Raw genomic sequence first — 24687 nt, 5'->3', positions numbered from 1 at the left:
TTATGGCACACACAGGCAGAGTATGGCACACACAGGCAGAGTAAAACAGGAAAAATATGGCACACAGGCAGAGTAGAACAGGCAAAATATGGCACACAGGCAGAGTAGTGCAGGCACAGGCAGATTAGGGCAGGCAGAGTATGGCACACACAGGCAGAGTATGACAGGAGACAGGAAAATCTATCACTCTAAAATGAACAGTTTGACAATGCGAGAATTTACAGTCTGAATATGAGGTGTAAACAATGCATGATTTTACAGGTCAGGGTTTTACAGGTGTGAACAATGTAGGACTTTCACAGTCTGAATTTGTAAACAATGCAGGGGGCAGTTAATCTCAGTATTGATACCTTTTAAAGCTCACACAATAGATAAACAATCACAGCAGCCACACTTCAAGGGTGTGGACAGTTGGACAGCACTGCTTTAGATTATACTACAAGAATAAAGTTAAACACAAGTGTGACCTTTCTGTGCTGAGTTTATCAGTGTGTGTCTGTCTTTTTCTTAAAGAGGTTAGATGTTCTCATAAAAGAGAGAACCACCAATCGTGTTTAACCTCAAACATTTGCGCAACTGCTTATAATTACCCGCTAATTGCCTTTGAAATATCACAACTCTTTGTACTTGGTTGTCTGCGTTTTACCTGCAATTGTGCTCTCTACACTACTATTCATACAGCCAGCAGCAGCCTGGAGTGACTAAGGGTAGCACTACATGGACAATTTCCGTGCACTTCTGTCGGATCCGACGTTGGGCTACAAAACGCCCGTGTCAAGTCGGATACGATGGGAAACAAGGTAAGTAATACTAATGTCGGATGGTGTCGCAGCGTTTGTCCGACGCAACACGACTGTCGGATGCAGACACAGTGTGCAGCATTTGCATCCGACAGTTGTGTCGCATGAACGCTGCAACACCATCCGCCTTTTGTATTACTTACCTTGCTTCCCGTCGTATCCGACTTGACGCGGGCATTTTGTAGCCCAGCATCGGATCCGACAGAAGCGCACGGAAATCGTCCGTGTAGTGCTACCCTAACTGTCTATGGATGTTTTATACATTTCTTGTATAGTCCATAACCATAACTATAAACAGGGAAGGACAGGGAAGTATTTATAAATGGCCAAACGGTGCTTCTGCCTAGACCACCCAAACAGAGGGGCCACCATTGGATATTTTATCTGGTTTAGCATTTCCCAGAAATGGAAGCCCCCCTCATTTTAATCAACTATAAGAACTTTACAAACACAACAGGCAGGGGCACACCAATGAGATCTTTATCCTGGCCCACCTCAATACCTTAAAGCTGCCCTGTCTAGGCTCTGAATCGGATATTCAGAGAGCTGCAGAGCCAAAAGCCAGGTATTAACTGTATAAAAAGAAGAGATGTAGGAAGAGACCCACTATTAATATAAAATATATATTTTTTTTTAATTAGGACATGTATTAGCCTGAAGTGTTTTGTGCCTAAATGGGCACTTCCTCAGGCCTCACATAAATGGCAGGTGAAGTACAGAATTTTCAAGGATCCATGATGATCCAGGATGAAAAAGGATCCATGATGATCCGAAACATGTTGTGTTAATAAAGTAATTTTTGCAGCAGAGCCTGCGGATTGTCAGCTCCATCCTATCCTATATTGCAGAAGTACAGAATTTTGTTACATGCCCCTACACCCTACCCAGAACTTTTATTTACATAAGACTTTCACCTTTAAAAGGGTTGTTTACCTTTAAATGAACTTTATGGTGTAAAGAGTGATATTCTGAGACAAATTGAATCTGTTTTATTGTTTGTGGGTTTTGAGTTATTTAGCTTTTTATTCAGCAGTTTTCCAGTTTTAGCAATCTGGTTGCTAGGGTCCGAATTACCTTAGAAACCATACATTGATTTGAATAAGAGACTGGAATATGAATAGGAGAGGACCTGAAGGGAAAGATGAGTAATAAAAAGCAATAACAATAAATGTGTAGCCTTACAGAGCTTTTGATTTTTGATGACCCTTATTTGAAAGCTGGAAAGAGCCAAAAGAAGTAAATAATTCAAAAATGATAAAAAAAATATAAAGGAAAAATGAAGGCCAATTGAAAAGTTGCATAGAATGAGCCATTCTTTAAGTTTTTGCAGTACATGATAGAGGATAACCAGATGGAGAAAACTTATCGAGCAGTGAATTTGCTTTACAGTCGCACATTTAGGGGCAGATTTATCAAGGGTCGAATAGTAAATCCTAATTTTTGAGTGTCAAAATTCCCACATTCGAATTTTAATCCCCCTATTCGAATATAAATTAGAATGTGAGATTTATCACAACTCGACTATGGAAACAGTCCATATTCGACACCTGAAACCTGCCGAGTTCGGTTACAAGTCAATGGCAGATGTCCGTTGAGCCATTTGGAGATGTTAATAGCCTTCCTGACATTCGAGTTTTTTATTTTCCATTCCATCGGATATTAGACATTCCAATTTTTTCTTGAATAACCTTCCAGTCGAATTGTGAGTATATTAGAAATAAAATAAAAAAATTCACATGAATTTGAAATTCGACATTTGATAAACGGACCTCTTAATATGGATGTCAAGGAGACTTGCATTTGCAACTGCTTGTGAATAGGATTGGGCGAATTTGACCCGTTTCGTCTCGCCAAAAATTCGCCGCCGGCTTTAATGGGTGTCAATTTTTTTTTCTTGAAGCGCGACGCCATAAAGGTCTACAATTGTCATTTCCGCGGCAAAACAAGGCGAAAAAAATTCACCCATCTTTACTTGTGAACCCAGCGTGAAACCAAACTTAGGAGAATGCAAGCAGTTGCTATTGCTACAGTGAAGGAACATAGTGTTCATTTATGAGAAGCATAAAAGACAACCAACCATCACATGAAAAAGGAGCAGACTGGGTGGGCCAACGTGTACTTATTGTCCGATTGTATGCAATGAAATGCGGTTTGGCCCAGGTCAGATGCAAGTGACAGCCACATCTTGCAGCGTAAAAGGATCCTGTTGATCTGAAAAGAAACTGGAAGGAGTCGAGGAAATAAAGTCTCATTTATGTGCTGCTCAAACACTGTGCTCTGTGTTTCCTCGCAGGCCCCGTCGGGGAACCACTTGAATTACCCGCGTTCAGCCGAGCAGATCTGCCCCGGACAGCCGATTCTCAGGACCCCCCCAATAATAGCTATTGTAATGGAACACTGAGGAAAGAGAGCTGTAAGGCGCTGTGTAAGTGAGATGCCCGACCTTGACTTAAAGGTCACTGTTCCTTTTATTCCCAAACAGGAATTAAAAGCCAAGGTCTGAGAAACCAGCTCTTGTCTTAAAATCTGGTTGGGAGGGCAGTGGCATAGATGCCAATATACTGCACATAATATTCCGTTCAGTTTGCAGCACAAGAATAAAAAAAAAAAAAGTGTTTATCAGTCTGTTTATCCTCATGCGTGCTCAGAATTAGTAATGCACACGCATTGGGATCGTATCCCATAAACTCCAGGCATGTGGCTGCGAGATAAAGCCGCAGGTTGCTCACATTTCATATTGTCCCAAATTCCTGTCTGAGCCCAGAGGGGGGGAAAAAAGTGCAACTCTTGTGCAGGAAATTAAATTTATGTCCTTGTTTTCCAAATTTCCTGTTTACGGGCCGCAGACCAGATGCCCATACCAGTTCCAGGAGAAGTACACACACAACCATCTTTGGCTCTCTGAAGCCAGTGTTTTATAATCATAAATATAATTTAACCTGTTCTCTGGCGATTCAGATTCCTTCATGTGCACATGTAAATGACATGTTTGTAAGACTAGCTCTTTCCACTCAAAGGAGTTTAAAATCAACTATGCAGGCACCAAATCCACTATTCTGGGATTATTCTGAATCCCGAATATTTCATAAAGTATTCAGCCAAATCTTGGACTGAATCAGAACTATAATTTACATATGGGAATTAGGGTAAGCAAGGGTTAAAAAGAACCAACCAACCCCACCCCAAATTCATTGTTCGTGTTAGTCGTGTCAAGTGATTTTAAGGATTCAGATTCAGTTCAGTCAGGCATCAGAATCCTAAAATGAACCCTATCACATACAGTAGCAACAGTATATTTATATATATATATATATATATATATATACATACATACACACACACACACACACACACACAGGTCCCGGGTGCAACGCAACAACAAAAAAAACAAAACCCTAAAAATCAACAGTTAGAAATGCCATATTTTATATACTGAACTTATTGTACCAGCCTAAAGGTTCAGCTCCTCTACAGTATTGATGGTCCATCTTTTCAACATTGTGCAGAGGAGCTCTCCATCTTAGATGGTCAGTGGCACTGCACATGCTCAGTGTGGTTCAGGCAGCTGCTTAGAAGCGAAGCTTTTGGGACTTCGCAAATCATCAAGCAGAACATGGGGTTCATGTGTCATAGCAACTGATGCTATAGAGTTGATTATTCAATTCTGATGCAGAATGAACCAATATAGGAGGTGCTATTTAATGTGAATCAGTCGTGTAAAGTGATTTAATCAGTATATTGTGTGTTGGTCCCTAAGCTCAATAAGGGACAGCAGCACAGAACAGCTGCTGGGAATCAGCAGAAAAGAAGATAGGGAGCTACTGGGGCATCTTCAGATTCACAGATCTGCTAAAGGGTTGCATTGGCCTTGGGCTGGTTCCCTCCTCCACCACCTCCACAGCCATTTGCACTCTAAATGACATTTTACATTCCCATACATTACATTTTTCAGTCATTTAAGCCTTTATGTAAACCCAATACTCCTCATCCCACCAGGGAAAACTCAAATGCGCACTGTACTATTCTCGCCCCAATGCTGGGAAACATTGATTCTGCCATGCAATCCCCGACCGAGAATCAGAGGGAGTGCAAATCACAAATGCCTATAAATTACGTTTTATTTATAATAAATTCCATACATAAAAGCATGTCATTTGTTACACTGAGGTAATGTACACAAAAGTGGGAGTTTCAATGGCAGTAGGCTTTATCATAGGGTTGCCAACAACCACTTTCAAGGAGAAACATCTAGAAAATAAACCTGTGCCAGAAAACATTATAGAGAAGCAATATCCAGTCATTTGTTTCTGCATCCCTGGTAAATGGAAAGTCTCCGTAGATTTATGCCTGACCATCTGCAAAGAAAATCTTTTTTAGCATTAACAGTCCTATCTTATATGAGAAAGGTTTGTATACTGTGAATTGGATGTGACATTGGTTCCCTGATTAACAATAAGATACTTTTGTATATGTTAAAAAGCTTATTGGTCTTGCAAAATTGGCTCTTTAGTACTACAGGACCCTGCTCCAGGTGTTAGGTAATACACAGTGCAAAGTTTGCAATGGGGTACTAGACTAATACCAAGCAGCCAATGAGTAAATAAGCATCTAATTAGATTTTATTACATAATGATCACTTCTAACGCAAACCTTTTTCTGTGTGGGGTAACCATTAATGTATATGAATGCTGCAATTAGTGTTTTATGTTTTGACCTTCGAATGAGGTTGTTGGCGACCCTGCACTATCACTAAATAGAATTGATGTAGTTTTTATACAGAATATCAACTCAAAAAAACATTATGTGGACATACTTTAAAACTGCAGTATAGATGTAGAAAGGGTAATACAATGTGACGTGCTCAAAGCCTGACAGTCAGAACTGCTTGGGAATCTTACACTGGCATCAATGTGATATCTGCTTTATTACCAGCCATTCCACACTCACTGATAAATTGCAAAGGTTTGCTCTTTCATGTACTCAGAATCCCATACAGCATACTTAGGAGATATGCACTTTGTACAGACAATAAAGAAATAAGGCTGTCCTGAGCAGTGTTTAAGTAAATATATTCCTATTAATACAAGAAAGTGGGAAAAATGGGGAAAGGAAGCCACATCCCTTCTAATCAGATACTGCAAGATACATTGGGGAACAAAGAAGAAAATGTTCCTTTCAGCCAGTGATATTTCTATTGTATTCTAAACGAATGCAAATGCCTACACTAGCACTGGGGGGCAAAGGCCGCTGACAGGGGGGTGAGGACATTCAGCTAAAAGCTGTGAAGAAAAGGAGTGACGGTGGGATACGTTTGACTAGAATTAGCATGATGTAGAACAGTGACCCACTAAATAAAAACCAACATGCTGCACTGCTATAATCTGGCAACTGATGCCTTTACCACTCAATCACAAGTCAATACTTATTATCGGTTTCTACTTTTCTCCAACACTGTTCTTCATGGACACGGGGACCCAAATGATTTCCGAAAAGAAAGAAAACGTAATCAGTTACTGAGTGACCAGTCCTACCAGCAGGAAACCATGGGCTCTCTATAATCACTGACTGCCCACCTTTGGATTGAGTCTCCTGCTAAAGTTAAAGTTAAATGAAATAAATCATGTTAAGGAATAAAAACTGGGGTCACAAACAATTGGCACAATTCCCCCACCCCCCACAAAAAGTACATCCACTTGGGCTATTCTGTGTTAACTTCTCCTAAAGATCGTGCCCTGCATGTCAAGCTGACGGAAAATAGTCACTTAGCACAGGCTGGCAACAAAGGATTGGCACAGGAGGGGTGCTTTGGGTCCATTATATACAGAGTTGAAGGAAGCAGCAAGGGATTGCTGCAGACACAGGAATGGCGACTGAAGGAATGTCAGGGACAATCGTCGCAGCAGAAGAGTTTTATATACAGAGCAAAGTCTGTCTTCCAGATCTGCAACCAAAAAAAAAAAACAAATTATTTTACTTTGGATCTTCACATTTTGCAGTTTGAGCTAAATCAATGGCAGAACATTATCAAAGCATGTGTAATAGTAAATGGTTAATGCATGCATTTAACAATACTCTTTTCAAGGATTATCCCAAATTAATTAATTCAGGTAAATAACAGCAGAAAATGTTGCTGGGGGCAAGAAAGAATGACCAAACCCAGCTCTTTCCGAGGAACTAGGGGTCAGTTGTGCCCAAAACCCTGTGCTGAACACAGCTTCTTGCCGACTTTAATTAATATGGGATAATCTCTGAAGAACCTCCATTGTACGTGCTGCATAACTCTTGTGCATCTGGTATAGCGCTGGCTGGGGAAGTTGCCAGTTTCTGAAACTCTACAGCTTTCCATTAGTCGGGAACATTCAGTGGTTGCATCCCATCTGTTCCGTCACTTAGTAGGATTCATGCTGTCTCTATTACACATGATATAATTATTTGTACGGGGCAAAGCTGGCCAGGATGGTGGGCTTGGGTCACACATTTCATTGTGGTTACTTAAAACCCACTGGCATTCTAATATGATATAGCAGCTACTTAAAGACAGAGCCTATTTGTGTATTGATTCAAGCTTGATTGAAGAGCATGAACACAGGGGGCAAATTCACTAAAGGGCGATTTTCGACCATAGAACGCTCCGCCACACGTAAATTCGTTACCACTAAGTTAATGCACTAAAAAGGCAAAGTTGCGTCTCTGTTGAAGAACGCTGGCGAAGTTTCGCTAGCGTTAATTCATCGCGAGCATTTCATATTGATCTTTCGCTATTGTTCATTTCTGCCTAGCAACTGTTAACACAAAAATCTTTAATAATTACTGTAGAACTTTTGAAGACATTCCCGCTTTAAAATGTGATCATTTTATCAGTTCGCCTGGTCTAAGCTAGCGAGGGAATCTCTGGCGAAAGAGGTAATGTTCTGTAAAATTTGCACATTAGTGAATTTGCAGAGTAACGATCGTTTGCCTGAGCAAAAATTTGGCTGGTGATAGGGCGCAAAACTGCGCTACCAACTGTCTCTTTCGCTAGCGAACTGTGCTCTACGCCTGTTTGGTAAATTGGCGATGTTCCGTGCGGATGAGATTTCTGGTGAATTTTCACTAGTGACGGCCACTTCGCCCTTTAGTTAAATCTGCCCCCATGTCTGCATTGAGGTGTCTTGGAATATTAAAGTGTTAGCGTGCTGCTAAACCACCAGGGGCCAAATGATCAGAACGATTTGGTCAAGCAAGTAGGTGGCCAAAACAAGAAAATCTATTAGTCCGTGCCTTCCTTGTCAATACCTCCCAATACAGGCATGGGACCAGTTATCCAGAATGATCAGGACCTGGGGTTTTCTGGATAATGGATCTTTCAGTAATTTGGATCTTTATGCCATAAATCTAATAGAAAAATCATGTAAACCTTAAATGAACCAAATAGGTTGGTTTTGCTTCCAATAAAGATTAATTATATATTCGTTGATAGCAAATCTCATACTGAAAATGATCTACTTTTTACTTTCATGTGCATGAAGGGACAAAAATATAATCTGTTAAGCGGGGAGGAATAAAAATTCAGAAATGGACTCGCTGAGCTAAATCATCGCCAGTTTCTTAGCTGAATACTGAATTATGTTGAGGCATGAAAGAAACACTATTCGTAGCAATGCCTGTTTTTGCAGTATTTGCCCAAATGTGTTGGTTTCTGTAAAGCTGGGTATACACACGACGAAGTTCTCCAGTTTTTCAACATATTGTCCAGTATTTGTCTGTGTGAATTGGTCCAAAATAAAAGGTAATGTGATGCTGGACAAGCATATTAAGTGGATGTGCCGGGGTGAGGTACCCAGCTTCAATAGGACTCTATACACTCTTCTCGCATGCAACAGCAATATGATCTTAGAGTACAAAAAATAGCTGTTAGGAAGCGTTTAATTGCTCAGCCAAGGGGTGTAAGTATTCCTTTTCATTTACTTGCAAGGTCCTATCTCCCAGTCAGGCTTCTGTCCTCATAGATGGTAATTTCAATCTGCAAGTCATGGCTGTTAAGGAGAAGTCACATACAGGGAAGACATACAATATTGCACTCATTTAGCGGAGCAACCAATTGGAATAACAGCATATGTGGACATGTTGGTATTTGGAAATAGCAATAACATTTATGGAGCCTAGGGTTCATAAAAGAATGAAGTACATGATTGCATATAGAGCATCCACATAGATTTTATATTAAAGGGGTGATTCGTCTTTACTGTGTAAAATGTCATGTTCTTTGCAACTTTTCTAATGGGCTTCACAGTTTTATATTTTTTTTCACTCTTTCCAGCTTCAAACAAGGGTCACTGAATCTGTGAGCCATACAACTATTGCTCTGCAAGGCTACAATTTTATTGTAACGGTTACTTTTTATTATTAACCTTTCTATAGGCATATAGAATTGTAACCAGATATCTGCTAAAAATTTCAGACTGAAGAGTTGTTGCAAATGAATGCAGGGATCAGTTTGTTATTATTTGTGATTTATGAGATAGTTAGCTTTTTATCCAACAGTTTGCAATTTCAACAGTTTTGTTGCTAGGATCCAAATTACCCTGGCAACTATCCTTTGATTTGAATAGGAGAGGCCTGAATAGAAAGATGAATAAAACGTAGCAATACCAATAAATGTGTAGCCTTACAAAGGATTTGTTTTTATATGGGGTCAGTGACCTCCATTTGAAAACTTGAAAGTCAGAAGGAGGCAATTGAAAAGTTGCCTAGATTTAGCCATTCTATAACATACTAAAAGTTAACTTAAAGGTGAACCTCCTGTCCCCTTTGATATATTCAAAACAGCAAGACTGAGCAGTGCAGTCAGTAAGTAGAGTGACTGTAAAAAGGATACAACACGAATGCCTCTCTCTATAGGATCAGTCAGCAGCAGGCCCTGGGGCGCATAGATCTTCTCATTCTGCTCCTGGATGTACTTGGCAATTTTCTTAAGAACCTTAGAGGAAATAAGCAGAAGAATTTAGAAGGGTGAGGGTGATGCAAAGGGTGAAATCAAAAAGATGAATTTTAGGCATGTAGAAAACAGAAGGAACAGAGATATAAAAGTAATTTGAAAACAGAAAGGAAAGGGTAAATACTGCTATTTGCCTAAGCACATGACAGTATGATCTAGCCAGAAAACATTATACGTAAGGGGAGAGTGAGCAGAAAGGGAAAGTGGAGAAAAGTAGATGGTCAAGACAAGAGAAATGGAAAGGAGGGATAGAAATATGCATGCCCTGCATAAAGAGGTATTTTTTAGGTTTGCATTAGGATCCCAGATGTAGCTACATAAATATGGAGGGATGCTGTACCTACTGATATTTATGTAGGACCCAAATAGATATGGTATTTACAGCTGTAGGAGTAGCATTAAAAAACTAGAAGTTTCAATGTGTATAGCTGCTCTACATCTGCCCTATGCATTGATACGGACAGGAAAAAAATCCGAGTTTTGGTTCTACTTAGAACATCCTGCTTTACCGAATAGATTTTCTATATCACCCATTTGGTTACAGCTCTTTAGTTGGGTTTTAAAGGCCCCCAGCTAGTCTAAGAGATCCAGGCACCAAATGCAAATATGAACATACTGCACTGTTTATTGTTTACACGAGTGAAAACGGTCCACGGAAATGCCAAAGCAAAGGCCTAAAGAGTTCTGCACATGAGCTTACGCAGGCAAGCATTATGGACTCTGTACATATGTAGTAAGCACACAATTAATTATGATCTCATAATTAATTATTTAAAATATAAAAAATATATATAATATATATAGCTACACACATATACATATACATACATATATATATATATATATATATATATATATATATATATATATATATATACACATACACACACACATATATACTTGCATTTACAATGTTCAGAACCCCAAAAGAGTGGATCAGAAGCTGAATGAGCACAGTTATTTTGTACCATTTCAGACACTGGATATTCATGCTCTCAGGGACCTCACATAGAGGAGCATTCTATGCTCTGTGTGGGTAATAGGGACTAAGATAAAGAGGCACTGGCGAAAGAAACTCTAGCTTTTTGTTTAACCCAGTTTTACATGGTCAAGCACTCACTTTTTTTTTTTTTACACTCATTATTAAGCCACAACCTCTCTGACTACGGTCATTGTTCACTGAAAGGATCAAATGAAAGAAACCATTTCAGGTTTGTTACGCTCCCCCCTTTAATAACAATGTTTAAGCAAAGATGCCAGTTTACCAGTGGTTTGGCCAATTTAGACAGTCTGGACATGTACGTTACCTAGGGTAAAGATTTGATTGGACAAATCAGCTTAGTGAACCACAGCGGATTGGTAATTGTGGCATTGCATGGGTTAATAGTCTCTCACAGGAAAGGTCTCTATAAATCAATAATTACACTGGTGCTCCTTCCCTTCTCTATATAACTCTTACAGTGGTGAATTCATCCAGATAAGTTTGCTCTCTCTCTTCTCCTGCATAGAGATTGCTGTCCAAAAGACCAATATTTACAGTCAGGTTTGGGAGGGTGGGGTAGGTTTGAGGACACAGACTGCCTTGGGTTAACTCCTTCCCTGCCAAGCATGGACTTGTCATACAGGATTAAACTAGGCTCTCTCAGATCTTAGTGGAAAATAAAGGGTATATCATAATCTAGCTGGCCTTAGCCTGAATAAATAAAGCCAAAAGTTGTCTGTACGTAGCAAAAAAAAAAAAAAAAATGTTTCAACAAGCTGCTGAAAGGTCTCAATTCATTCTCTTAAAGCCTTGGTCTTATCCCATCTGACTGGCAACAAAAACGTCTCATTTAATATCCGCACTCAGCATTTATGTTTAACCCGCAGCACATGTCAAAGAGTATAGAGTCGGTATTACCTTCTGTATGTGGCAAAAAGGTAATTCTCACCTTCTCATAGTGTGTTTCCATGCACAGGAATATGGTGTATGCGGTAAGACAGGCGAAGCAGCCCTCCATGTAGGACTGGCCCCCGAGCTTCTCCGCTTCAGCATACATGTTATTCAGTGTCCTCACAGTTTCTTCAAACTGCTGCCTGTCAATCTAGATTAAAAAAATGTAAATGTAAATATGTAAATATGTATGTATGTATGTATGTATGTATGTATGTATGTATGTATGTATGTGTGTATATATATATATATATATATATATATATATATATATATATATATATATATATATATGTGTGTGTATATGTATAAATGGGGCGACAATCTCCCCAATCTGCCTTCCCCCACCTTTCCGCCGGCTATAATAAGAAATTGCCAGCGAGATGGCACTCTCGTTGCTTCATTTTCCAAAGACGCCCGAAGTTTCCTGGTGAGGCAACTTTGGAAAACGAAGAGCCTCTGGCGACTTCTCATTATAGCCGGTTGGAAGGCAGATTGACTATCAGAAGAAAAGATGATTAGTCGCCAGGCCGACTACATCTACCCGAATCTCCCCATGTGCCTTTACCCAAACAGGAAGAAGTGTGGAAGCAAAAGACAGAACTCCGTCTTTTAATTGGCTCATGTGACCTAACATGTATGGTTTGTTTGCTTTGTTTGGGTGCACCGTGAATCCTACGATCCCAGGGGGCGGCCCTTATTTTTTAAAATGGCAATTTTCTATTTAGGATCACCCAATGGCACATACTTCTAAAAAAGTATATTATTATGAATATGGTTTATTTACATGCAGCAGGGTTTTACACATGAGCCGTTTTATGCAATATCTTTTGATAGAGACCTTCATTGTTTTAGGGGTATAGTTTTCCTTTAAAGCTGGCCATACACTGCAAGATCCACTAGCCAACAACTGGATCATATGGACCTTTGCATATGTGTTAGGAAAGGACAGCATCAACGTGGTGACCTGATTGGACCGCCTGACCTGCCAGACATTGGTGGTACATGCCGCATACATCATGGGCTAATAAGTTGCTGACTCAGACATATAAGAGGGGGTCCTCGCTTTCATTTACACATACCCGATTCTCCAGCTCAGAGGGAAACTTGGTCTGGAACTGACATAAGGTTCCATTTGTGTAGTCTCGCTGGATAAAGACTTTACCGGCCACAGCTGCCTGCGGTCTCATGGCCACGCGCTGCACAATCTGGAGGAAAGAGGAGGAAACAGATTATTATGTCATTAATCACTCACAATCCAACATAGCATCCCTGTACCAATAAAGATTAGAGAATGTGCATCCTGGGGTAAGATCTACAGATAACCAATGCCGGCATCAAGTCCCATGGCCATTAATAAGCACAAGGCTACAGACGGAGTATTCCTTTAGTAAGTTCATGAAGCTCTGGGGTAATGGCTATAATAATGCCTCCAGCCACATCACTAAGTACCTTTTATAAGGATATATTTTACAGGCTTTTCAGAACAAGAGTCAGTGGCTTTTACAACAAGAAAGGAATTAAAAACAACTATACAAAAAAACTCTTAATAAATAGCTACATAAAATAAATGAAGACTAACTGCACATTTTCTTCACATAAATCAGATACAGTCATAATGTGGAGTCCAGATGTTCCATGCAACCCAAGCTATCAAGTGCAAAGCTGCTGTAGGTTGCCTGTGTCTGGTTTATATCATTTTAAAATACAATTTTAACTTCCCCTTTAACATTGTTTTGGCTCTCACTACTTACAATAGCACAGGTTATACAGCGTTGTGTAATAGGAGCTCATGATCTCTAAAATTCGAGACAGACCGTAATTAGGGGCACAATTGGAGAAATAGTCATTTGTAAGTGCTAGTGAAAGGGCGGTTTGCCTTTAAATTAACTTTTAGGTTGATGTAGCGATGATATTCTAAGACAATTTGCCCTCATTTTTGATTACTTGTGGTTTTTGAATTATTATTTAGCTTTTTATGTAGCAGTTCTTTCGTTTGGAATTTCCACAGCTATCTGGTTGCTTGGGTCCAAATTACCCTAGCAACCAGGCAGAATGAGACTGGAATATGAATACGAGATGGCCTGAATACAAAGGTAAGTAATGAAAAGTAAAAATATAGCCCCAAAGAGCAAAATGGTTTCTCTTTTAAAAGCTGAAAAGTGGCAGAAGGTAAACAATCCAAAAACTATAAAAAAAAAAAGAAAAAATGAAGACCAATTATAAAGTTGCTTAGATTTAGCCATTCTAGAACATATTAGAAGCTATATTAAAGGTGAACTACACCCTTTAAGAAGTATGATGATGAATTTATTGGGATAACATCTCATTAAGTGTCTATATTTAGATCTGGCCTAATTACAAAGCAGCCTGTTTTAATACTACATGGAATTAAATTCTTCCCTCCAAATGTTCTATTAGGTGTCACTACAATGCAGCCTGCTGACAAGTCAGAGCAGGGACTACAACTCCCAGCAAACCCTATAACCCTAGTGTAACTTGTTTGGATTGTTGCAAGTATCCTGCCAGCAAAGAAATTAAACTTGACATGCATGGGAGTGGCATACCCCTTTGTTAACTACAGATATGGGATCCGTTATCCGGGAAACCCATTATCCAGCAAGCTCTGAATTATGGACCTTTTTCTCTGTAACAATAAAACAGTAGCTTGTACTTGATCCAAACTTAGATACAAATTAATCTTTATTGGATGCAAAACCAGCCTATTGGGATTATTTAATGATTATATGATTTTCAGTAGACTTAACGGAGAAGGAATAGCATTTTGGGGTGCCAAAAGTTACTTTGCAACATGGAGAGATCCTCTTCCTGCTTCTTCGGGTCTTCTCGCAGTTCCGCATGCGCAGTAGAGCGGAAAGCCGGACTTTAACGAAAAAGTTGGCCATTTCGCTCTACTGCGCATGCGTCTGCCACCGGAAATTTGTGCAGTGTGTCATAGGAACGTGTCCATATGTAGGAGCTGCTGCACGAAGGTTCGCGGGGATGGGGACGGCTTTGGGGGGCCTTTTAGTGGAAACTATTCGGCGTGCAGAAGGTCCTAGATATGGTCACGTTCCTATGATTTTTATAGGAACGTGACGGTATCGCTTTCAAGATAAGTAAAGATATCATTTTGAACTGGATATAGGCAAGAAAATAAACTATTTAAAAAAATAAAGTTAAATTTAAGGGGTTGTTCACCTTTGAGTTAATATAGTATGATGTAGAGAGTGATATTCTAAGACAATTGGTTTTCATGATAATTGGTGTTTTTTTCATTCAGCACTGCAGCTCTCTAGTTCAGCCATCTGGTTTCTAAGGTCCAAATTATACCCTAGCAACCATGCACTGATTTGACTAAGAGACTGGAATCTGAATAAGAGAGGGACTGAATAGAAAGATAAGCAATTCAAAGTTGAAATACACGTGTAGCCTTTTTGAAGACCGCAAATAATTAAAATATATTTACAAATAACTAGTGACAAAAAGTCGTTTAGGATTGGCCATTCGATAACATACTAAAAGTTAACTTAAAGGTATACCACCCCTTTAAAGGAACAGTAAAATCAAAAAATCAAAGTGTTTTAAAGTAGTAAAAATATTGTTGTTTGCTTCAGAAACACTACTATTGTTTACAGTTAGGCCCATAAATCTTTGGACAGAGACAACTTTTTTCTAATTTTAGTTCTGTACATTTCCACAATGAATTTTAAATGAAACAACTCAGATGCAGTTGAACTGCAGACTTTCAGCTTTTATACTGTGGGTTGAACAAAAAGACTGCAAAAATGTGAGGCACTAAAGCCTTGTCTCTGTCCTAAAATGTATGGGCCTAACTGTACATAAATAAGCTGCTGTGTAGCGATGGGGGCAGCCATTCAAAGGAGAAAAGGCTCAGGTTACACAGCAGATAAGCTCTGTAGAACATAATGGTGTTATCTGTTATCCACTATTTAACCTGTGCCATTTAGTTCTTTTCTCATTTTCCACCATTGCTAAATATCAATTAGTCTGCTAGGCTACAACTGTATTGCTCAGAATTACTTATATTTTCTATTCATGTCCTCTCCTGTTCATCTTCCAGTTTGTTATTGCTCAGTTAAACTGGACCCTAGAAACCAGATACCTGCTAGACATCTGCTCAATGAAAAGCTAATGCAAAAGCCACAAAAAATAAAAAATGAAGACCAATTACAAACAGTCTCAGAATATAACTGTCTAGTTAATTTAAAAGTGAACTGCAGAGTAAGTAGTACTGTATGCCAGGCAGGGGGCAGAAAGATCCTTTAATAAACCGGAATAATGTGTATATTTGAAATCCAGCCTATGGAAGGATCATATGATCTATAGCATGAGCTCTACTGCCCATTTCTTCCTCTGTATAGGGGCAAGGAATGCTGGTTTTGGGTCAGATTAGAGACATTGCTGAATGTAATTCCGTCAGTATCACTTTAATGCAGATCATGTACAATTATTGTTATCTACTTTGCTTATAAATTGGATGTTTTAGGCTTGCACAGCACAGATGTGACCCAAACTTTCCACTGCCATTCTACCTATCCCTGAGGCGCAGATTAGCATTAAAGGTAAACAAGAACACTGTATAAACTACAAATCAAGAGTGGGTAAAGAGAATATTAACAGAGCATTACTTTTAAAGGAACAGTAGCACCAAAAAACATGAAGTGTTCCAAAGTAATTAAAATGCGGAAAAAATCTGATTGAAGCAAATACAATGCTTTACTGCATCACAACAACTTAGGACATCAACGCGTTTCGATCTACTGGGGACCATCGTCAGGGTGTACAAAGTCTATATCTCAGAGAGATGCTCTGTAGCCATGGGGGGCAGCCATTCAAGGCTCATGTTATATAGCAGATGCTCTATGTAGAAAACCACTGTTTTCGATCACAGAGCTTTTCGGTTATCGATTAAGTATCCTGTGACATTTCTCCTTTTTCAGCTTGAATGGCTGCCCCCATGGCTACACAGCAACAGCATGGTTCAACCCCTCAAAATGAAAACCAGCAGCTTGTTTATATACTATAGTAGTCTTTTTAAAGCAAACACATAACTTTTACCAATGCAGGGCAACAGTACATTATATTTCAATTATTTTAAAATGCTTTAACTTTTTGGTGTTACTGTTCTTTTAAGTAAAGGCTTCACATCCATTTCCCTAGCATACCTTGTGCCACCCTGGGCAGGCACACATGCAGTACATTGCTTTTAGAAAGTTTATTATACTTCACATGCACGTGCCGAGGGGATACTTGGCAATTGGAATTAAGGTTAGGAATATGCCTCATTAGGGAGTGCAAAACATACAGGACCCCGTGTTTTAACCTTTTGTTCAAGTAAATATTAACCTAATTAAATAAACATTCCACATTAGTGTGCCTAAACAAGGAGAGACAATGCACTAAAGCTGGGCCGGGGGTTGGAGCCATACATCTATAGTCTGGAGTATTGAGGTCGAGTACTACAGAAAGATGCCATTGTCCCAGCCCAGGCAACCAGTCTCATATCTCTATACTGCTATTATAGATATAGCAGAGTGTAACGTCAGCATTATAGTTCTAGCAGAGGGTAAAGTCAGCATTATAGTTCTAGCAGAGGGTAACGTCAGCATTATAGTTCTAGCAGAGGGTAAAGTCAGTATTATAGTTCTAGCAGAGGGTAAAGTCAGTATTATAGCAGAGTGTAACATCAGTATTATAGTTATAGCAGAGGGTAACGTCAGTATTAGTTATAGCAGAGGGTAAAGTCAGTATTATAGTTCTAGCAGAGAGTAACATCAGTATTATAGTTCTAGCAGAGGCTAACGTCAGTGTTATAGCAGAGTGTAACGTCAGTATTATAGTTCTAGCAGAGGGTAACGTCAGTATTATAGTTCTAGCAGAGGCTAACGTCAGTATTATAGTTCTAGCAGAGGGTAACGTCAGTATTATAGTTCTAGCAGAGGCTAACGTCAGTATTATAGTTCTAGCAGAGGCCAACGTCAGTGTTATAGCAGAGTGTGACGTCAGTATTATAGTTATAGCAGAGGGTGACGTCAGTATTATAGTTATAGCAGAGGGTAACGTCAGTATTATAGTTATAGCAGAGGGTAACGTCAGTATTATAGTTATAGCAGAGGGTAACGTCAGTATTATAGTTATAGCAGAGGGTAACGTCAGTATTATAGTTCTAGCAGAGGCTAACGTCAGTATTATAATTCTAGCAGAGGCTAACGTCAGTGTTATAGCAGAGGGTGACGTCAGTATTATAGTTATAGCAGAGGGTAACGTCAGTATTATAGTTATAGCAGAGGGTAACGTCAGTATTATAGTTATAGCAGAGGGTGACGTCAGTATTATAGTTATAGCAGAGGGTGACGTCAGTATTATAGTTATAGCAGAGGGTGACGTCAGTATTATAGTTATAGCAGAGGGTAACGTCAGTATTATAGTTATAGCAGAGGGTGACGTCAGTATTATAGTTATAGCAGAGGGTGACGTCAGTATTATAGTTATAGCAGAGGGTAACGTCAGTATTATAGTTCTAGCAGAGGCTAACGTCAGTATTATAATTCTAGCAGAGGCTAACGTCAGTGTTATAGCAGAGTGTGACGTCAGTATTATAGTTATAGCAGAGGGTAACGTCAATATTATAGTTATAGCAGAGGGTAACGTCAGTATTATAGTTATAGCAGAGGGTGACGTCAGTATTATAGTTATAGCAGAGGGTGACGTCAGTATTATAGTTATAGCAGAGGGTGACGTCAGTATTATAGTTATAGCAGAGGGTGACGTCAGTATTATAGTTATAGCAGAGGGTAACGTCAGTATTATAGTTATAGCAGAGGGTAACGTCAGTATTATAGTTATAGCAGAGGGTAACGTCAGTATTATAGTTATAGCAGAGGGTGACGTCAGTATTATAGTTATAGCAGAGGGTGACGTCAGTATTATAGTTATAGCAGAGGGTGACGTCAGTATTATAGTTATAGCAGAGGGTGACGTCAGTATTATAGTTATAGCAGAGTGTAACGTCAGTATTATAGTTATAGCAGAGTGTAACGTCAGTATTATAGTTATAGCAGAGTGTAATGTCAGCATTATAGTTATAGCAGAGTGTAACGTCAGTATGATCTCTGGGTGACGTCATATCCATCACCTATAGACGTGCTTCAGTTCCCTATCAGGTCCTGCTAGCTGCTGATTGGTTCCTGTCGTACATAGCAGTGAGCGCCGGCTCCCCTGCACAGCCTGGGAATTCAGGGAGCAGGAAGTGGAAGAGAAGGGAGGGATTATTAGGGGTTTTGCAGAAATATTCAATAAATCAGCCTGAAACACTACTTTTTAAAGCACAATTCTTCTATATCTAAATGAGTATAACAGACTGGTACATTCTTGTTTTTTTTTTTTACACAAAATGTCTCCTTTAAGAGCACCTGCTTTCTAGGGCCCAAGTCACACAAGGCAACCAGAGAAAGCCTCTGCTCAGGTAGCCAAAATGGCAAGCCACACATACATGTACCAACCAGAATATTCACCAATACACATATGGGAAATATAAACATGATAATAGGCCCTCATATATATTCCTCTACAGAGAAATAAGAAAAGCCGTGCCTGCAACTGGATTTTGTTTGTATATAAAGCTCTCTCAGCTACTGTAGGACTACAACTCCCATCATGCCCCGCACGGGAAACTATACAGGAGAGGCTGCTGGACAGGGGCATAAGGAGCAGCCATAACGTCTATTCCCACCCCAGCTATAAACACCCTCAGCCAGCACACGACACACATAATACGAATAGGCTGGATGAGAAAATGGTGTCTGTATGGCAGGAAGAAGTCTCAGGAGATGATATAAACGCACAAACGCACGTGAATGGCAACAAGTCTCCCAGCGCCCTGTAAGAACCGACACCGGGCAAAGATTACAACTCCCAGTAAAGGAAAGACACGAATTAACCATTTCTATCTCACCCACTCTCCACTCCCTGATCCAGCGACGCTTTACGGAAGCAGCGAAAAAAACGCCAGGCACAAACGTCAGAGATCATGTGACTACGCGTATCACATGACCGACGCCCCTGACTAAATATAGAAATGAGCTGGGAGGATTGCTAGTATAGTAGTAGTGTGGTGCTTGGGAAATGTAATGGTTCTATGTTGTTACGGCTGCTGGTCCTCAGTCAGGCGCATAACTAGGCCCTACCCAAATAGAAATGTGTCACTCTATGTCTTTTTATATTGTTTGGAGGATTTTTAACGCCCTACATATGAAACTGGTATATGTTCACCCAAAAACTACAAGTAAACTCTGCTCAAATAAAGGTCTGCTTTCATATCTAAAAGGTTCTCATGCTGTTCTAGAAACATATGAACTGGCCCAGACTGGTACTAATCTGTTGCTTGTAGCAAATGCCAGAGGGACTGATGGATGCCAGTTCTATTGGGCCTGTGGGGGTTGTCAGGGCTGGATTTGTGGCAAGGCTATATAGCAAATACAAAAGGGGGTTGTGGGAGCACTCACATTGCTAAGTAGAAATGTATATATGTATAAGGGAAGTGCTACTGACATCACCAAATGGGTCAGTGCACAAGGCCATATAGGCCCGGGCCTTGGGCGTCAAAAAATTAGGGACGGCATGCCGCACAGCCGCATTATGGAGACCTGTGTGTCCCCATTCAATAGTGCCGTTTGCTGGCGCAGGCGCGCTTGTGGTGCGCTTGTGGTGTGTGGGCGGGCGCTAGGACTGCCTGGCTTGGGGGTTGTTTGGGTTTCTGTGTACTTGAAATGCCAGCACATACACAGGCAGCTATAAACTGCTGACAGATTAAGTTGGCAGTTTATTGGGCAGTGTATGAGGCCATCCACAGTGGCATAACTACCGGGGGAGCAGGGGTGCGATTGGGCCAGGGCCCGCACCCCCTCAGGGCCCCCCCGGCAGCTCACGTGCCACTGACTCCAGCGGAGAACCGGGCTGATTCCAGGCGTACGGTAGGGGGCCCACTGCACAGTGTCGGACTGGCCCACAGGGATACCAGGAAAACTCCCGGTGGGCCCACATGTCAGTGGGCCCTAATGCTGCTAAATGTTTGGCCTATTTCATGGCCATTCCCTATTTCTAGGAGAACAAAGGGGCTAAATAGATGGAATAATAGATTATAGTATGTACAGAAAAGAGACTAGGAGAATAGAGGTTGAGTGAGGAGAGGAAGAAAATAGTACTGAGAGTGGCCCCCTGGTCTAAAAACTTTTGGTGGGCCCCTGGTCTAAGGTTTTTTGGTGGGCCCCTGGTGTCCCAGTCCGACACTGCCGCTGCACGTCACGTGCCAGGGCCCCCTCTAGTTACACCACTGGCCCTCCGATAGGCTTCCCTGATCGATATCTGACTGAAAGTCGGCCACATGGCAATCAGGCAGGTTCAGGACTGGACTGGAAGTAGGGTTGCCACCTTTTCTGGAAAAAAATACCGGCCTTCCTATATATTTATCATTTTTTCCTATTAATAACATTGGGATCAACCAACATTTTTACCGGCCAGGCTGGTAAAATACCGGCCAGGTGGCAACCCTAACTGGGAGTCAAAATAGGCCTTGCCATTCCAAATACACAAAAGCACAAACAGCTCCCCACCAGCCTAGGGTTGCAACCTGGCTGGTATTTTACCGGCCTGGCTGGTAAAAATGATGGTTGATGTTATTAATAAGGAAAAAAGATAGATATATAGGAAGGCCGGTATTTTTTTCCAGAAAAGGTGGCAACCCTACACCAGCTCCATAAATAGGAAGTGTCTATGGCAACTTACAGCAGTCCCTCTGGCATTTGCCAGAATCCACAGATAGCCAGTCTGGACCTGGGCGGGTTTATAAATGCCATTGGATTGAGGGCCGCATCGATTCGTTTACTTTGTATTCAACCATTGGCTGTTTGTAATCTCACGTTTAATCCTATTTTTATTCTGTTATTAAACCCTCTAGGGGATTTAGATTTATTTCATTCATTTATAAATTATGATATCATTACCTATATTATTCCTTGTTTTTCATATTACGTAATGCCCTTTTATATACATCAACAATCATTAAGAAAAAGGTCAAGTTTATTGAGATTAGAAATTTAGAAAGGAAGAGCAATTATATTATCACTATATAGCTGACCATTCCCTCTAAAGTCTATATAAAGCATTTAACGTCCCATTTTATATTGAGTCTGTTCGGCTCATGTGTGTCTAGATGAAATATAAATTTCATCTCCGTTTATAATAATTTTCTAAATTTGTCACGTCCTCTACTTAATCTTGTTACACTCTCTATGCCCTGTATAAGTAGGAATGACAGATCCCCCCATTGCATTGTAAAAAGTCTCACTGTAGCCCATCCTTATGCTACATGCCCTCAAAAAGTCTTAAAGTGATACTGACACTAAAAAATGTTCTAGTTCTGTTTTTGTAATTAATTGTTATTTGAAGTTTATAAACCTGACTGTTTTTGCCAACCGGACTGTCCTCTCTTAAAGGAGAAGGAAAGTCGTTTCGCACTTGGGAATGCCAAATGTTAGGCACTCCCAAGTGAATGTATTTACTTACCTGAAACCCGGGCCGGTGCTCCTATCGGCAGAAAACTGCGCCGGCCTGGGCTTATTCCAGTGAGCACCACTGAGCGATCCTCTTCCGGCTTCTTCTTTCTTCAAATTTCCCGGGGCAGCTGCATGCGCAGTAGAATGAAAAAGCTGACATTTAGTTAAAGTTCAGCTTTCACTCTGATGCGCATGCACAGCCGCACGAAAAAAGAAGAAGACGGAAGAGGATTGCTCCGCTGTGCTCACTGATATAACCCTGGGCCGGTGCAGTTTTCTGCTGATAGGAGCACCGGTAAGTAAATACATTCACTTGGGGGTGCCTAACATTTGGCACCCCAATTGCTAAATGACTTTCCTTCTCCTTTAACCTGTCCCCTCATAGAGGAACAGGGTAGTAAGAAAGGTAATGTACAAGCATCAGGCAAATACTTTTATGGCAAAATTATAAATAGGATTCAAAGACAATGTCATGATAGATATTATGACAGATATTTCTGATGTCAGTATCTCTTTACGTTTCTTCATATGTTTTGAAAGCTCTACTTTCCCAACATATTTTTAACATAGATTTTGTAAAAAGCATTGCAATCTGAGAAACTGACAAACAATGCACGTTGTCTATATCTCAGTCTGGAAATCCATATTCTTGTTAAGATTCTTTGTGTAGTTTTAATATTTTGAATACCTTTTTTGAAGAAAGGTGCTGATGTGCTACCCCAAGTACCTGAATTTCAGACTATAAATTGTGTAACCATTGTTCCAACTAATTTTATAGCAAACGGCATTTTATGTAAAATGGACATTCTGCTTTGCCTTCTCATATTCACTGCTGAATAGATGTGTTTTTGGAGGTTGTCTGGTGTGCACAGACAATAACATCTTGTGCTTTCTGTTATTGCTGATACTTCCATGGCCACATTTGGATGGATCCTCACAGTGGAAATTTTGATTTGGTATTTAGTCCCCCAAGCTTAACTGGAAGTCCTGTGCTATATGAACCATTTCACCTGGATTCCAATCAGTGCCTGTAGTCAGATTTCATCAGTCCATTTAGTATCCGAGCTTCCTGCCTGGAATGATCTCCAGCAAAGTACTCTGAAACAAGACACTACTGTGCTTCTCTATTGTTGGTATTTTGTGAGTTTGATTGTTTGTATTTTCAGTGTTTTTATTTAAATATGTTTTGTAAGTATGATATCACCAAATCAAACCAAGGAAAAGAGCTATACCTAGATAATAGTTATTCTGTATCTTAGCTAAATATCCTGGCGTGAGCATGCCTCCTACCTACATATTCCAAACTTCTGTCAACTTTATAATCTCGGCACAGAGCTCTTTATACAAACCAGGTGATTTACTGCATCATACAATAGTTTCCATGGTTTACCGCATTATCCACAAGTATTCCAGCTCGCAAATGTATCATGCAGCCCTTCTGACTTGTGTAATTTTTCATATTCAGTTATCCCAAGTGCTCCAATATTTTACTATTCCATGGAAACAGTTTAGTATAATGCTGAGCCATGCAGAAATGTTCACCCGACTGAACTTCCGGTTAAACCAAGGCCCGACACCATTGCATAGAAAAACCTACCATCTTAATAGGTTCAATAAAACTATTATTAAATTAAACTTTGTCCAGATGCATGTGACACCTCTATAAGAAAAGAAAATATAATGAAAAGATCTTTTGGTAACTAAGGCATTTCTGCTCCAAAATTATATACATCATCAGGGATCATTTATTAAAGGTCCAGATGGAAGTGCACAAAATTGCTACTGAGCACTTACACCTGGGGCACTGCAAATTTAAATGTTGTGAAAGTTAGCAGGTTGGATAGGGAATACATATGTGCAACCTACCACCCACCCATATACAGTACAGTTTACTGTATATGCAGTGCTGAAAAGCATTGCCGGCACTGCATGTACACGATTTACATAAACTAAAGGCAGAAGACCTGTTATCATCATGTACGTGGATCCAAGTGGGCCTGCAGCAGGGCTTGGTACATCTTGAACATATACTAAACAATGCTACATGCATACACATGGGAACTGTGCTTTTAACTGCACAGATAACCTTTTTGTTGCTCAATTTCCCGATAGAGGCCAATGGACATTTGGAGGAGGGATATGGCTGTTTATATGATAGTCTATAGCCAAATAGGGATTAGAATGTAGTTGGTTTTAAATCACTTCATTGTGTTGATTCTCAGTGACCATTCTCCCAAAATTGCTTCATGTAAAGATCCCTTAAAAGGCAGAACCCTCACACCATCCTGATTCTACTGGATCAATATCAGACTGTCTGGACAGAATGTCTAGTCCGCTGATGCCACTCATCACATTCACACCTCCCTTCAGCTTTCATAGGCCCATATTTGGGGAAAAATA

At 40.1% G+C, this 24687-nt stretch overlaps 1 protein-coding gene across 1 annotated transcript; it reads right to left on the bottom strand.

Annotated features, from left to right (window-relative positions):
• Positions 1-4900: 4900 nt before the first annotated feature.
• golga7.L (golgin A7 L homeolog) lies at positions 4901-19693 on the bottom strand (the record flags this gene model as incomplete). The annotated part of the gene is given in 7 exon segments (NM_001091965.1): positions 4901-6425; positions 6426-6741; positions 8748-8802; positions 9658-9759; positions 11709-11861; positions 12793-12918; positions 19587-19693. Coding segments are annotated over 4 exon segments (408 nt in total).
• Between the last annotated feature and the right edge of the window lie 4994 nt (positions 19694-24687).

Source organism: Xenopus laevis, chromosome 3L (genome assembly GCF_017654675.1).
Source record: "Xenopus laevis strain J_2021 chromosome 3L, Xenopus_laevis_v10.1, whole genome shotgun sequence".
NCBI lineage: Eukaryota > Metazoa > Chordata > Amphibia > Anura > Pipidae > Xenopus > Xenopus laevis.
Note: the sequence above shows the minus strand (reverse complement) of the source record. Positions and strands in the feature narration are given on the sequence as shown.